We start from the raw sequence: 15,859 nt of genomic DNA on the forward strand, positions 1-15,859 counted from the left end.
AAAACTTCCTAAATTGGGAGGAGTGAGGAAGTGGATTTTTATTCCTCTTGCTTCAGGAGGTATATGTTTCATATTTACTGTTAGCTATGATAAACCAGGTGCAATTTATTGTTTAAGTGTGGATGATAAATTCCATGAATTTCACACTCATGGAAATTGTCAGGTTTATCCCACTTAAAAATCTGTCTCTTTGTACTGTAGACAGAGAAATAATTAGGTCCCTTAAAGCAAATGAAACGTATGTGCAGTGGGTGAGACTTCCAGCAAGGTAAATCCCAATTACATACACTCACTCTGTATATCTGAAACCCTCATGGGTTTTTAGTGGTTAGTCTGATTGGTGTTCCCTTACTGGCGCAAAAGAAAGTGCAGTTAGTAGGATTATGTTACTATTATACTTGCATTCTTCTCTCCTTCTATCACTTTGGGGTTGATCATACAGTTTACGTCAACCTCTGCTAGACATCTCTTTTAGGTGCAATTCCCAGCCAAGGAGCCGCCACAGCCCTCCTGTGAACAAGGAGGCCTGCTCCATCGTGCCAGGCTGCATGACAGAGGAGTCCCTAGGGGCAGAGACGCGGTCTTTGGATAGACCAGCAAAAGGCACTAATTCCCTTGCTGCTGCACCAGGTAGCAGTTTCTCTCCACCTCCCTGCATGCATTTTGGGGGATTTCGGCACTGGGGAGAGCTCCAGTGTTCAAGGACATGTGGTCCTCATCAGGTCAAACTGCAGGAGCTATGGGAGAATAGAGGCAGCTAAACCTCCTCCCCTGCTGCTAGTTCTTCTAGTAAATTCATATCTACAATGAGCCAAAACCTAGCACCCATAAAGCTTTCTAACTCACCGACTAACTCACCAACTCACTCACCAGGGCAGCTCTTTCAGTGCTTTGGGGTCACCTTAGCACTGCTGCCTGTCTGACCCTGCCGACCTCCAGCTGCATTAGGATTATACACGATGATAACCTCTTGATGGGATGAAAATGCCAGCAAGAGGCTGCTCTGCTGATGTGCAGTATGGGAACAGCTGTACCCACTCCAAGGAACCCCAGGCAAGCAGAGGAGACACCTCTGAGTTACCCATAGCTGAGGAGTGGAAAGCAGCAAGTACAGGCAGCTGAAAGGAGAATGGAGTAAATTTTAAAGCGAACTGTGCTGTTAGCAGCTGGCACATGAATGTAAGGAGAAGTCTGTACATGCTGCAGAAACCCTAGTTTTATCACTGCATTATTTCTTTAATTATTTTTTTGAATATGGTATCATGAACAAAGTAAGAAAGCAGATAACATTTTTCTGCCCTGGGAGGCTGCAGTGCCTTGGTGAGGTTTAGCTCTAAGATTGTGTCCCACTTCTGACAGGCTGGCTCCCAGGAGAAACATTCCTACTCAGGGTTTCTGCAAGAAAGTTGGGTGAATATCTGGGAAGCAAGGCAAGTCACTGTTTAATCACTTGGCTCGATGAACTCTATCTACCCCATGGATCTTTGTGCGTGTTCAGTCTCACAAGTGTTCAAAACTCATTTTTTCACTTGTGTTTGTGGCATTTAGGGTTTTTAAGTAATAGTTTGTCAGAAATATTATTGCATATACCAAGTCCCTGAAAAACATAATTATATACCACAGATCGGATCACTTTCTTCCCGTCATCACTCTCCACCTCTGGCCTATGGATCTGCAGAACTCTTCAAATCATGTAATTTTTTGTCAGCTTCCAGACACTGGTGTTTCCTAGATGCTGTACTCCAACACATGACCCCGTTTCTAGAGACTTTTACTCACTAACATAAGTCTTAAAAAAAGCTGATTATGTCTCCATACACTGCTTTGTGACCTTCATTTAATGAGCTAAAATTTAAGAATGGTTTCCAAGTAAATGTAGTATCATGTAAAAATGGCTTAGGGCTCTTTTACTTTGGATAATAACTTCTAAAGGATTACTTGTCCTCTTTTATTTCCTGTTCTCAAAGCTTTGCTTAAGTTGCTATACATGGCCAGTATCTGATTTTTTTCTTCACATTACTGTGACATGTTTGAGTATATTATAATATATAGATCACTGGCTTCTTCAGAAACATGTATTTAATTGCACATTGCACCCAAGAACAATGGGATTATTTTCATTTCCTTATGCTTAAAATCAAACTGCCAATTTTGTAAGTGCTTCATAATTCACTGAATGAAATATAAATACTGAGAAAGTACAGATAAAACTATCACTCCATTTCTAGAAAATGCCTTCCACTATGTATTTGAAGCCATCAGTTAAAAACAAACCCCAAACTGCATATTTCTCTTTTTCTGCCTGAATAAGCCATATATAAACACTCTCAGAATGGGGACCTGATAAATTTACTCCTAATAAATAATTTACAGCTCCATATGTGTCTCCGTGCCAACGGTTACTGTTTAGTGAAACAAAGAAAAAGTGGGAAGTAAAATTATGTGCAAGCAATGTAGAAATCACAGTAACATATTTAAAGTTTCAGCATCTGGGAAATAGTGGCAGTGCGCTCAACATCAAGTATTCAAAGCGGATCTTGGTCACAAGAGATAAAAAACGTGAGCGGGGAGAGAAAGGGGAACAATACAAGTCACCTCTTAAGTAACTCAAATTCAAACACAGTAAGATGTATGAGATTCCAAATATATCCTAAGGAAAGTCTATTTTTTTAACTTGCTTTTCATGCTTTGCAGAAATAATTACCAGGGGACAACAGGGAAGCTTGCAGCCACCCACCCAGGCTGAGGCTGCCCTGCCTGCTCAGGGGCGTGCAGAGGTTTGCAGAGAAGTAACTGAGGAACGGCTGGAAACACACAAAATACCTACATGGCAGCGTAAACACAGCTCAGTTCAGCAAAGGAAAGCCTTCGAGAAAAAGACGTCAAAATTATTGGAAGGAATGTTGGGAGTTGCAGAAACCAAATTTCTTCCACAGCAGTGCCACTAATGCGCATGTGGTTCTGAAGCCCCTGGGTCATCTCCATGGTCTGGAGGTGAACACGCCATGACCTATGCCTTTCCCTGCCCCATTCTCCTGCCTTCCTCAAAGGATGATTAGACTCCCATAAAGAAGAAGGGGGAGGAAGCAGAGCCTTTTGACAAAGCACTGCTCCCCAGAGGCTTGGGGAAGTGATTGGTTTTGCATATGAAGACCACAGTGCAGAGATCCAGGCCACCACAGCTAGCAAATTCCCCAAATTCCTCTTTTCTCTCAAGAATTCTCTGATTAGCTGGGAAGATAGTTTGGCTTGTAATGTGGAAAGAAAGGTCATCCTGCCTGCGGAAGCCTGTTCCATATACAATGTCCTAGAAAGGCTACTTTTTGTTTTCAGCGCTGCTGAGAACAGCTCGGGCTGCTGCAGCCAGTGTCTCTGTAGGAACAGGAGTGAGGAGGTTCGCACTAACACTGGATGTTAAGGGCAAAATATCCAAGTATTGCATTGGACGGGCCTTCTGTAAAAGCCTATTTTTAGAAACCACATATTTATGTGCCTTTAATCCACTAGTTGATCCAAGTTAGCTTCTGTCATCAGCATTACACAGATGGCAGCTACCATATGTTACTTTCCATTTCCACTGCACATCAGCTTAAAATGAAGACAATCTATAAAGCATGAAGTGCAGAAGGCAGCGCGTGCAGCCTTGCAGCTTTCCGTGGAGACAAAATGAAGATTGAGGCTATTTAGATACTTGGCTACACAGGGAGCTTCTCAACTGCTTTGTTAATTAAGCAAGGATGCCCAAGCATCAGCAGAAATTCTTTGGCGTCCCTCCCTCTGTTTGTTCTCCCATAGATGAGAGCACCCCGCCACCCTCACATCCAGCTACACAGGGAGGAACAAAGTTGAAAGAGAAAGAGTTTTAGCTACCTGGAAACTACACTCATCTCTGCGTTATTTATCTTTGTTCTACAGCTCTTAGGAAAAAAGAAAAGAAGCATGGAAAAAAGGTCATTCCCATGCTTTCACTGGGGAGAAATGACATGGAAATGACATCACTGACATCACTATCCAAAGTATACGTTTGTGTCTGGAGTTCCAAGGCCATTTCCTAATGAAGCACATGTGCTTTACTAGGTTTATTTTGAAATTCTATTTGCTTATTTTCCAGCCATGATCAAAAGGACATTCAGAGTGTTCTCTAGGAGGCACTTGAACCCTGCAGACCAGGAGAGTTTTTTCCTAACCCCAGCAGCAGCCAGCAATAATACCATTCGTACAATAAACCCGACTGCACGAAATGCTCTGTTGTTTCCTACCACTGAATAGATGCTGCTTTGGGAATCATGGCCCATGGGGGACAGGACAGGACCTTCTTCCCAGATCATGCGAAGCTTCATTTGGCATGTACGACTTGTCACCAGTGGTGCTCTTCCCTCAGCCTCCAAGCCTCTGAGCCCCTTGCCAGATGCTGTTGCTTAGTAGCTGTTGCCATAACACTAGCTCTTCTCATACCTTGGACAAAAATGTTACAAAACATGCAAATCCATTCTGAGAAGCTGAGAAAAAGAATCCTACCTTAATATTAAAGTTGTCATCAAGAAGGATGTTTTCCAATTTTAGGTCCCTATGGACAACACTGTTCTGAAATAAAAAAGAATTAAAAAACAGTGAGAAAAACACTAGAAAATATCAGGAAAATTAAAGGTGAGCTGGCAGGGTGGTCTTTGCATCTACATTTCAGGGCTGATTTCACTGTCATAACACTTACAGCCCAGTGACTAGTGACAGGCAATGTATTAGTCATTTGGTGTGTGGTTAAGGGAAGAATGACTGGAATCTGTCCTCCCACAAAGTCTCTAAAACAGCAACAGGGGTGAGGGGCTGGGGGGTGTCTTTTTGGAACTTAATTCCAGACCAGATCCTGCCCCCACTGTGTGAAAGCAATATATTCTTCCCAGGCACCAGAAAACAATCTCTGTCAATGACGTTAGTCCTTACAAAAGCCCTCATTCCTGCAATGTGCAGCCACGTGGATCAGAGGAGTTAGAATCCTAAAGGACTGTAAAAGTTAGGGATGGAAGTGAACAAGTAGGGTTTAGGTCAGAGACTTCTTTACAGAAATCTGGGAAAAATTAAGTGCACAGGGAAGTGCGCTGCAGCTTTTCAGAGTTGCACAGGGAGGACTCTGAAAATCACCCTTGTTTATCAGAATTCAAGTGGATATTAAAGTGTGAATTCAAATAAAAAAATCTGTTAGCTACTTATTGCCTTCAGCCTCATGCAAGTTTTGGCTCTATGCAGTTGGTTCATAAGCAGAGATTAAAGGTCCATGATGACAGCCAGTCAGCTACCTTGGGTTTAATTGCTTAAATTGTCATTCTAATGAGTACCATGATGGATAAAGTCATTAGCAAAGGGTATCTTTCTAATGCTCCTGCCACAGCTGGAAAAGTTACTTTTGCTTATCCAGAATGAGTACATGCTAAAGCTCATGCATGAAAAATCTACGTTTCTCTCGGCTGTTTTCTTTCACATATTTAATTTCCTATTCTGAAGTTGTTCAATTGCATATTCAAATCGCAAAATGTAATTTGTTTGAATGTATTAATATTAATGTTGTCAAAGTTCTATGGATGCCTTTGCTAGTTTACATTGTTAGTTTTTTTTTTTTATGTCAGGAGAACTATTTCCAAAGCAAAAATGCAATGTAGGGCCAACGTAAGGGAGTGGCTGGTACCTGCCATAACACAGTCTTCAAAAATAGGCAGCGAACTACTGCAGTGTTTTTAATGAATATCTCCTGTTGTACTGATATCATCACATGCTGTCATATTTAATAATGAATGCTGTTGAATCAGACATGCTTTGAAATCACTACTCAGCCTGCAAACAGCATTTTTTAATATCAAATACTTTTCTCACCTTGTGGCAGTAATGTACAGCAGAGACTATTTGTCGAAAGAAGTGTCTTGTCTCTCTTTCGCTCAATCGCCGCCTCTCACTGATGTAATCGTACAATTCTCCTTTACTTGCATACTCCATGATGATCACAATCTTATCTTTATTTTCAAACACTGCACAAGATAAAAGGGAAAAAAAATGCCACAGTTGAAAACTAACACTTTAAAGGGTGAAGAAGACTTAGGATCACTGAACACATCCTTTGCCATCACTGCAGCCTGGAAAGGTATTCTACCAACCCCACTGCAAAAAGCAGGCACCAAAGCTATATTTTTCCAGAGGAGGATTGCAGCAGTTGAGGCTATTTCACTTTCAGATGGCTACATGAAAGAAGGTCTTTGCCTTTATAATATGGGAGCACAGTGTGGCAAAGTCAACTTGATCCTAATGAGGTGACACTTGGGCCACTGACATCTGTATGTTAGCCCCAGCTCCAACAGGGACTGCCTCTTACCAGTAGTGCTCTTGAGACCAGACAGAAAGGAACTGGAGGTATCACATCATTTGGAAAGGGTTAATAGAAAGCATAATAAACCTTGTCTTCAGTGACTAACACAGAATTGCCATTTGGTGTATAATGACTCGAGTTGTCTTCCATCTGCCATCAAAATCCGAGAAGTCAGTAGACGTATGCATCCTCTTCCAACCCAACTCTGTGCACTAGTATGTCAGGCACAGACACCTAAGCAAGCAGTGGCTGCAACATCTCCAGAGCTGTATACGTCTTGTCAGTATGACTCTGCACCCCGTCTCACGCACCCAACCCATCCTCAATCTTACTTATCTCCTGCCTCCACCGCATGTCCCACCGCATGCTGTAGATATATCCTTCACCATTTGTGCAGAGACAGCAGCAATGTGTAACTCCCACGTAAGCAATGCAAAGAACGTTCATGTAATACACATCATAACTTGACTGTTCCTTGAGGCCGACGGTACTCTCTGCCACGTGCTGGGATTTGCAGATAACTAAAGACTTAACCTAATAAAGCAGGCAGTGAGTAGTCTTGAATTGCCACAATGCCCTGGCTGCTGAATATTTTTTCACTTCTGACACTGAAAATCCACTGCAGCCCACTGGAAACTGATTGCACCTGCCATAAATAACCATTGTTCATATTAAAACACGGTGATTTTCCTTCTTTTTTTATCTGTGGCAGCAGCCTGCTGAGGCCAGGTCATACTGGCAGCAAAGCATCTGCAAATTAATGAGGTTACAGAGGTTATTACAAACAGATGCTAGTTTTGACCAGCCCTATTGGAATGATGCCTTCCTATATATCTTTAGCAAAGCTTAGCCAGTAGTCTTGAAGCGGTATTTAAAAAAACCAAAACACAGCAACTTCAGCTTTTGCAGCAAAATGTGAAGCTGCCTCTCTCATGCAGACATTTGCTGCTCTTAGCCTTTGTCTCATGTCCTATCACACCTTGTCACTCAACTCCACAAGCCAAAGCCTCTGCAGTTCCCTCTAACACTCCTGAACTCCAGCCAAACAGCTCTGATAAAAGAGAGAGCAAACAGCCAGATAAAATTGGCCGCTTACTTGTCTGCTGGCCTCACTGCACCCCGAAGCAGAGGCTCCTGCCAGTGATTACATCCTATGTGCATCCTCATTAGCAATAAACTTCGGAAACTGGAAGAGCTGTCTCTGGATGGATTATACTTACAGCATCCTCTCCACAAATGACAGACTGATATTGTCTGGGAAAAACTGAACATGCCTTGTGTCATATAGGGAACTGCTGGGATGTGTTAACAATAAAGCAGCAATGCACACATTTGTTTTCCAAGCTGAGAAAGGCTTATTAGATACAGGGTTGTTTCAGAAGACAAAACGAAATCATTTCAGTAAGATGAGAAAAATCACTTGCTTTTAATTATTTGATTAAAAAAAACCAAAACAAAGCCAAACAAACAAAAACCCTGAATCCCTTTCCCCCAGGAACCCCCCAGCTGATTCAATGACTTAGGGGTTATTATATCATGCACATATAGGTGAAGTTGCCACATGGCACCACTGATCTCAGTGGACTCTCCTGGGAGTACAGGCTCCAACCACTACCAGCCAAGGACCACCCTGAGCTCAGGGGCACGTTTGCCTCACCAGAGGGGTGCAGATGGGGGCAAAGGGGCCCTCAGCTCTTCCCACCCTGCTCCTCCAACCGCTGAAGCCCCACCAGGTGTTCAGTGCGGGTGATGACAATAACAGCAATAACAGCCCTGCTATGATGAAGCATTCTTCCAGACAGTGTTTTTATTAAAGTCTTGCCTTCGTCACTCAGTCATGAGAGTTCTTTCATATCATCCGTTATGTTTTGAAGTTGAAAATTTCAAAATCTGATTATTCTGGGCTAAAATTTACCATATTAATACAAGTCCTGATCCAAACATATTCTCCTACATTTCAACAGAAATGAAGCAGAAAGCACTTGGCATGGAGGAAGGTGTAACTAAAAGTACTTTCCATTTCAAATTTTCTCTTATGCCTTCTAGGAAACTAAGATAATACCTTAAAATTGAATTTAGTAAAGTATAAATCATTGTTCCAAATTATAAATTTCTGTCACAAACCCACACCAGAATCAATGAGAATCGAAGAATTCCAGCAACTTAGATTCAGGTTTCAGTTAACCACCATACTCAGGACAAATTGGAACATTCTTTTTCTTCATGAGGACCACTGTAAGAAGGACACTACCCTTGGACTCAGATGACATTACAGAGGCCTCCTCAGCACCATCATAGCTGGATGATTACAGAATTAAACGTGAGTTTATCTCTTCATCAGGGAGCAGAGGTGAATGGAGAATCATTTTTTTTCCAGGAAGGTGGGAGGTATTTTTCTACAACTGCATCATTTTGGTTCAGAGCACCCCCATCCTATCAGCTGAACCTCATGCGAGGGTTACAGCTACTTTCCTGCAGAGAGGGAACTGAACAGCAGACAAAAAGCCTTGAATGAGAGCTGCCGCTGAAGAAGGCAGGAATGGAAAAGCAGTAGAATTTATGTCTATACACACACACAATCTTACAGAGGAATTCAGTGGTCAAAACTATCAGGCATGCAGCGAAGTGGCACTCTGGCAAGTGTCGGACCATCAGCCATGTACATCACAAATTTTCACAGAGGTATTTGGGATGCCAGGCAGGCTTCATTGAGAGACTTCTGAATTTCCCTTCTGAGCTCACTATGTAGTTTTATAAACATACTCTCCAAAAAAGCATTGTCGCTAACGGCTGGGGGAAGAGAGAAGGGCATTAATTAAAGGCTGGATTGACTTACTGCAAATAATAATGAGGTAATAAATATACTGCCCTGTTAACACCTGGGCCATAACCTGCGGGCTGATGACGGACGGATTGCCTACATATAGCTTCTGGGGCTGTTTGGTTCACTTTTTGTTTTTGTTGTGGATGATTTATTACCTGCCATGCTACTGCATATTCATTCCGAAACTCACCCCCGCCTAGACGCGTGCCTGAACCCTGGCTGCAGCTACTGCTGACAGAGAAGCACAGACCCAGCAGGATACTGTACCCCAGGAACACCCTGCAGGTTGCTACTAATGGGATGGCCACGTCACACAAGCCTGCTCATCAACTATGACCAAGGTCAAGGGAAAGAGGGAGATCATGTATAAGAAAGGTGGAGCTGCTCTTGCTTCTTTCAAACCATGAATAGTCTGCAAACAGGTGGCCAAATAAGATAAGCAGGGAACTGTCAGTATTAACACCCAGACATGGTAGCAGGAGAGATGGTCTGTCAATCACAAATCAAGAGATGGGGGTTGCTTAGAGACAAGGCATGAGCTACACTATTAGAGGAGAGAGCAGCAGGAGAAACGCTTGCTACAAGCTGTGTCATTTATTTCTGAGCCACTGTGTTTATTGCCACCACTCTGCAAGCTGAGTTAAACTGAGAGAGCTGCAGCAAGACCTTGGTGTGGTGGGAGGGCAGTTGCACTGTCTCAGCCTTAGTGGTCAAGCAGTGCAAGGTAGTGGTTGCAAAACACAAGTGCTCTTTGGCAGACAGGCTCTGCAGGATGAAGGATTGACTTCTGAAGCACCTACACTTCCACCTGGCCATAGGGGAGGAGGGAGGGACAGCACTGTGAGAGCACATTGGGAACCAGGGAACAGGCACAGGAGGTACCACACAGTGCAGGGAACAATGTGATTTTATCCCCAAGAGATGAGCAAGAGTACTGTGTTAACATACTAAAACATGGGTTGTGCCAATGTGGAGAAGCACCATTTCCCAGTGGGCTACACATCTGTTCACCCCAAGAACCTTAGCAGAGGCTAAGGGCAGCACTCTACCCAAGCAGTAAATGATGCTTAAGATGCAGTGGACAAAAAAAGAACTCTTGCAGCTTTTCTTTGCACTTCCCACTTAACTCTTACATGTTTGTTATTTTTTTTTTAGATGACAGAAAGTAAATTCTATACTTCTAGGCTGATAATTGAAACCAAATCCGCTGGCTTCAGAGCTCACTGAAGAATATAAATGTGAAACTGGGAAAGAACTTCACTTCTCACTACCAAAGACATATCTGAGACAAAGTACGTTTTGTAACATCAACAATCTGTCTCTTTCACAGGCTGTTCTACTATGGCAATAATTCTTGGATATAATCCCTCCAGTTATTTATATTTAAAGGCAGTGAAATTATGAACTCAGCTTCTACCTACAGCTTTCCATTTTCCAAATGGCACTAGTTGCACAGGGACCCCTTGCTGATCAGCACTGTTTTCAACCCTACTGCTTTCAACCCTACTTTAGCTAGGCTGAAGTCACCTCCACTCAAAGTCCACAGGACAAGTTTAACACTGGATGATCACACCCACTATCCCTCTTAAATGCTAAGATGTACGTCATCCTAAAACCATCAAAAGCCCACACAGGCATGTTTTTGCAAACATCAGTCTGAAAGAGTTAATAGTACCTTGTACACCTTTGTATTAGGGCAGTTTGCTTTGGACTTATTTACTACCAAACATAAAAAGGAAAACAAAGCAGAACATTTCTGCCCTTCCTCCACGCATGTATACACGAGTGCCGAGGGGGTTAGAATCCTCCTCCCCCCTTAATGGACTACCTCCTTGTGGGCTGATTCCATTTGGTTTACATGTAACCCTGGGGTAAGGATTTTAGTTTGTTAGTTTAAGAGGGGCAGCCAATCTCTTCGCACTGGAACCATTTGAATTCTCCTCATGCCTTTGCTTCTATCAGAGCAATCTCCTAAATTAGTTCCAGTATGTTGACATTCCTTCCATCTGGTGTCTTTCCATTCAGCGGTATTTTTATTACTCTCTTAACAGCCACAGACAGAAGTACCTTTCCACTGCTACAAAACGTTCTTTTATTAAAGGTCAGCCAAATCAAAAGAGCAAGCGAGTTTGTTTTTAATTTTGGAGATGCAGACTAGAATAACCTTTTCATTCAGAAAAGTCTTGTATGACCCAATTACCTCACTTGTTTAATAAGGCTCAAATTATTCTTTAAACAGACATGTGAATACTGAAAAATGTTTTTATCTTAGAAATTCACCCCAATGGATCTTTTGTGTTCTTGGCTGCTTTGAAAGCTTTAAAGCCCTTTGGCATTTATTATTATTATTGTTGTTGTTGTTGTTACTACTACTACTGTTATTATTATAGAGTATACAGCAGGCATGAAAATATCCAAGGTCCAATGTATAAACCCACCTGCATACATATGCCTAAATTTATCCACATGTTCAATTTAATTGAAGATAGGGAAACAAAGTATGTGTTCTAAAGCTAAGTTTGTGTTGAATTATTTTCCTCATGCTGAATTGCATCTCTTCTTAAATTAAAGGAATGTAATTAAGATCCTGCAATAATAATTTTAAATCTGACAGCATGCTAGAATTTACTCCCCAGTGAGGAGATTAAATGAGAACGAGGATCTTTATCCCTGCTGATGTTGTTTCTCAGAGAATGAGACTGAGGTCATGCAGATTTTGATGGTCTAGTCTTTAAAAATGAAGTTAAAATGAATTGCTAATTCAGCAAAAATAACATGTTACATTAATAGTCTTTTGTTTCAGCAAAGTATACAAGAGCTAATTCCCCCTTTTTTAAAATTATGATTACAAACTACTGAGGAACTTCAGACAGGCAAAACATTTACATTGCAGTGGGAGGAGGATGTAAATGAAAAGATGGAAACAAATGACACTGTTGCTTGCAATCAATCTGACATCTGAATTGGACCAGCCAGTAATCTCACAAGTTTGAGTTCATGTCCTGTCCAACAAAGCTTTGTTTAGGTGATCACCCTGAATGACAGGAAATTAATAAAGGTAGGGTATGGTAACTAAAGTGTTAAGTTATGTTTACACTTGTTTCATTACTATTGCCAGACACTTGAAAAATTACTTTATGTTCTTGGACGTTATCAACTGAGTACAATAGGAATAAAGTACCTGAAGGTCAAACGCCTACATAATTAGAGGAAACCAATTAGAAATGTGGCTACATAGTGTCGCTGCTGAAGTACTTTGTCTTGGCTGAATCACAGAGAAAAAAAAAAAAATCATTCCAGCTTTCCAATTTTCATCATTCTTGTTTAGAGCCCAGTTATCCACGTGATGTTTTGACTTTTTCAGGTGTTTTGCACACCGAAGGGTGAAGTCATTACACACTAAAGTTTGTTTTGGTTACATCTGAAAACCAGGACATAGCGGAGGCTGGGACAGAGGCTGGGACTGCCTCCCCATCACTGGAACAGGCTGCCCAGGGAGGTGGTTGAGTCACCTTCCCTGGAGGTGTTTAAGGCACGGGAGGACGAGGCGCTGAGGGGCATGGTTTAGTGATTGATAGGAATGGTTGGACTCGATGATCCAGTGGGTCTCTTCCAACCTGGTGATTCTGTGATTCTATGATCACTGTCAGCCCAAGACATGCAACTGCTTTGCACACGCACAAACCTGTCAAGGGTGTAAGCTGCCACCTTGGTCCCCAGCTGCCTGCCCCACCCAGGGGTGCACACCACAGCCGATGGCACGAGCGCTTGCCTGAGCGGGTGCTCCTGGGAGGACACAGTTCGTCAGCAATGGCTCGCAGCCACACACCTTGCCAGCTGCCACCCAGGCAGAGGTTTGGCAAGGCAACTGCTTTCACTGATGACACAGTGACTTGACTGACACAATTCACGGAGTCCCGCACTGGAGACAGGCCTATGTGCATCTGAAACACCAAGCGTGCATTTGTTTTTTGTTGCATGAAGTCTGGCACAAAGCGTGAGACTGAACACGTACTGTTAAATCAGGTCAGTATCGTGAAACACTACGCCAGGACCAGTACACACTGTCAGATCTTCCTCCATTGCCTTTGGGACTTGAAAGTACAGAAGAGCTGAATCAGTTCCCTGACTAACCAAAGCATGCAACCCTGCTCAAGTCATTGTGGACTGGTAGATACATGATGGAGAATCTGTGCTTTTTCTTAAGAGTACAAAAATGCAACCTAAAAAAAAAAAATGTAAGAAGTGCCTCTTAAATGGGAAATCCATTTTTTGTGCCTTGTTGCTGTGAAGGGTCCAGCACTGTTCTAAGCATCCTGGCCCCAATCCAGCAAAGCACTACAGCACATGCTTTCCTTCAGTTACTTGCTAACATTAATGCCATCATGTTCCACAGGCACCAAACTGAGATCTTAATAGTCTTTCTTCTTAGAATACCTTTGTTAAACTATTTCCACAAACGTGTTTGCTAATAATCTGTTCAGTTTTAAGCGCGTTTTGCAAATGAGTGAACTCTTCTGCGTGGTTATGCTGACCAAGGACAACTTTTCCAGCACAGAAACACTCACATAGGCACTGCACTTCATGATACAAAGACTCAAGGGCTCACTCCTAAACGTACCAAATGTAACTTCACTGTCATGCTTGGTCCGACACATGTTGAAATGTATGCAGAATCAAGCTTGATGCTTTTCCCCTGGTTTAACTTTTATAAAGTATTGCCAGATGAGATAGATTTTGCACTCAGGCTACTCTTGGAAAAATATGTTAGCTCTCAAAGGCTTTATTATCAAATTCTGGAGTTTTCAAGGCAAAAAAGAAATAGGGCAAGGGAAGGGCGGGGGGCGGGGAGGAGGCAAGAGATGAATGGACAGAGGCATTATTCTATAAATTAAAATTTATGTGCTGAAATCGGAACACTGCTAGCAAAGCCAGCTTCATTTATCCAGACCCTTTCAAGGAGTTTAAACTCACTTGAAAGAGCATGTCCCTCACAGCCCTGCTCAACAGATTGCCAATTAGAGCCCTGCTGAGAGGATGGAATTTCTTTGGCGTCGCAACTGCAGGTCTGCCCTCTTACTAATGGGCAAGGTACGTGCCTTTTGATTAGGTTACAAAAAATATATCTCTAAACTGCAAAGCTTTGTTTGCACACATCTGAATTTGCTCAGTATCAAAAAATAAGATAAGCTTGTGTTTATATCAAGTTGACAAATTCAGAGGTTAATTGCTTTTAAGCAGGCAGGTCAAAAGGATACCTAAACAAGGATCCTACTTAAGGAAAACATATGTTTGAAAATGCAATAGAAAGAGCTTTCAAAGATATTGGAGGGAGATACAGCACTGTCCATCCTAGGTAGATCTGTGCAACCTGGCACCTACAGAAAGTGCTGTCAGACGTGCAGTGGCAGCCTGAAAACCCGGAGTAAAAATCAGTGAGAGAGGAGAAAAATACCTGTGGGGTGGCTTCAGTTTAGAAGTTAGGCATCTGATCCAAGCCAGTCAGTTAGACTCCATCTATAGCCAACAGGAGCCTCCAGCATGTCATTTATCCCACCTATCTGAAAAATCTCCCCCAGGAGAGAACAAACCACCCTGTGTAGATCCTGATCTCTCCTAACTAGAGAGGTAAATGAGACTTCTAGTGCACACAAACTGCCTAAATTTTGGATGGCTTAAATTTGGTGAGATTAAGCCCATCCCTGAGGACTGGATGAGTTCAACGTTTTATGTCAAAGGATAGCAATATTACATCACTCTTTGTGCATAACTCAAGAAGAATAGCCATATGTTTAAAATTCAACTTCAAAAGGATACAAATACTTCAGTCCTAGATATAGTCCCTTAACTTCACTACAAATACTCTTCAGCTTAAAACAAAGCACACACTTAAGGATCCCTGAGCTCACACCTTTATCTCCACGCAGTATGTAACTGCTCCTCTGAATTCAGCTGTGCAACCACACATCTTCTCAGTGCTACAATTTCTAAATTACAGCATTGGCGGCTAAAGGCAAAATAACTAACACTAACTGCTTGGAAAGGCTGGATGAGCTGTATAGCTGCCATAGCTCTGTTCTATGTAACTCTTTCCAACGGAATACAGTCCAACCAAGAAGTTGATTTCCACTGCCCATCCCTTCAGGCCAGGAACTGAACATAAGTCATGAAAGGCTGCTTTGCTTTCTAGAAAATGAAAAGGATACAATTCAGTAAAAGAATGGAAAACTTCCCAGAAATGTGAGAAAAAAATGCCTCCAGATTTGTTGACGCAAAGCATTGCTGCTGGCTCATGGACCACAAGAGGACCACAACATCACCTGCTATAGGCACTTGCTCTCCTGCAGACAGCATGAACCCTCAATTGTAGAGCTTGACTGGCTCTGCTGAAGCACTGCTCCTCCCTCCCTGGGGCCAGAAGGAAAGTTTTACTCCCACAGGACTTTATTGTCTGCTTCTTAAAAATGCTGTAATCTTTGTAACTTTTACAAATGTTTTAACTCAGTAAAAACTATTTAAAGTAAGGATAAGAAGGGCAATTAGTCAAAGGACTGCAGCACACAACCTCTTTTCTTTCTGAGTTCCCGTGAAGTAACTTTTGTTCCATTTGCAACCCACATGCTGACACAGCATCCCTCCCCTTTTCTGTTCCCAGATCCTGTTATGAGTTTATTCAATAAAAA

General features: G+C 42.3%; 1 protein-coding gene across 1 annotated transcript in view; it reads right to left on the bottom strand.

The window, feature by feature from the left end:
- NUAK1 (NUAK family kinase 1) overlaps positions 1-15,859 on the bottom strand; it is a 49,226-nt gene that overhangs the window by 7,978 nt on the left and 25,389 nt on the right. The window contains exons 3-4 of the mRNA XM_069859700.1: positions 5,866-6,017; positions 4,519-4,584 (exon numbers count right to left, since the gene is read on the bottom strand). Coding sequence (XP_069715801.1) covers positions 4,519-4,584; positions 5,866-6,017 — 218 coding nt within the window. The remainder of the gene's footprint in view (positions 1-4,518; positions 4,585-5,865; positions 6,018-15,859) is intronic.

This window comes from Phaenicophaeus curvirostris, chromosome 1 (assembly GCF_032191515.1).
Source record: "Phaenicophaeus curvirostris isolate KB17595 chromosome 1, BPBGC_Pcur_1.0, whole genome shotgun sequence".
In the NCBI taxonomy this organism is placed as follows: Eukaryota; Metazoa; Chordata; class Aves; order Cuculiformes; family Cuculidae; genus Phaenicophaeus; species Phaenicophaeus curvirostris.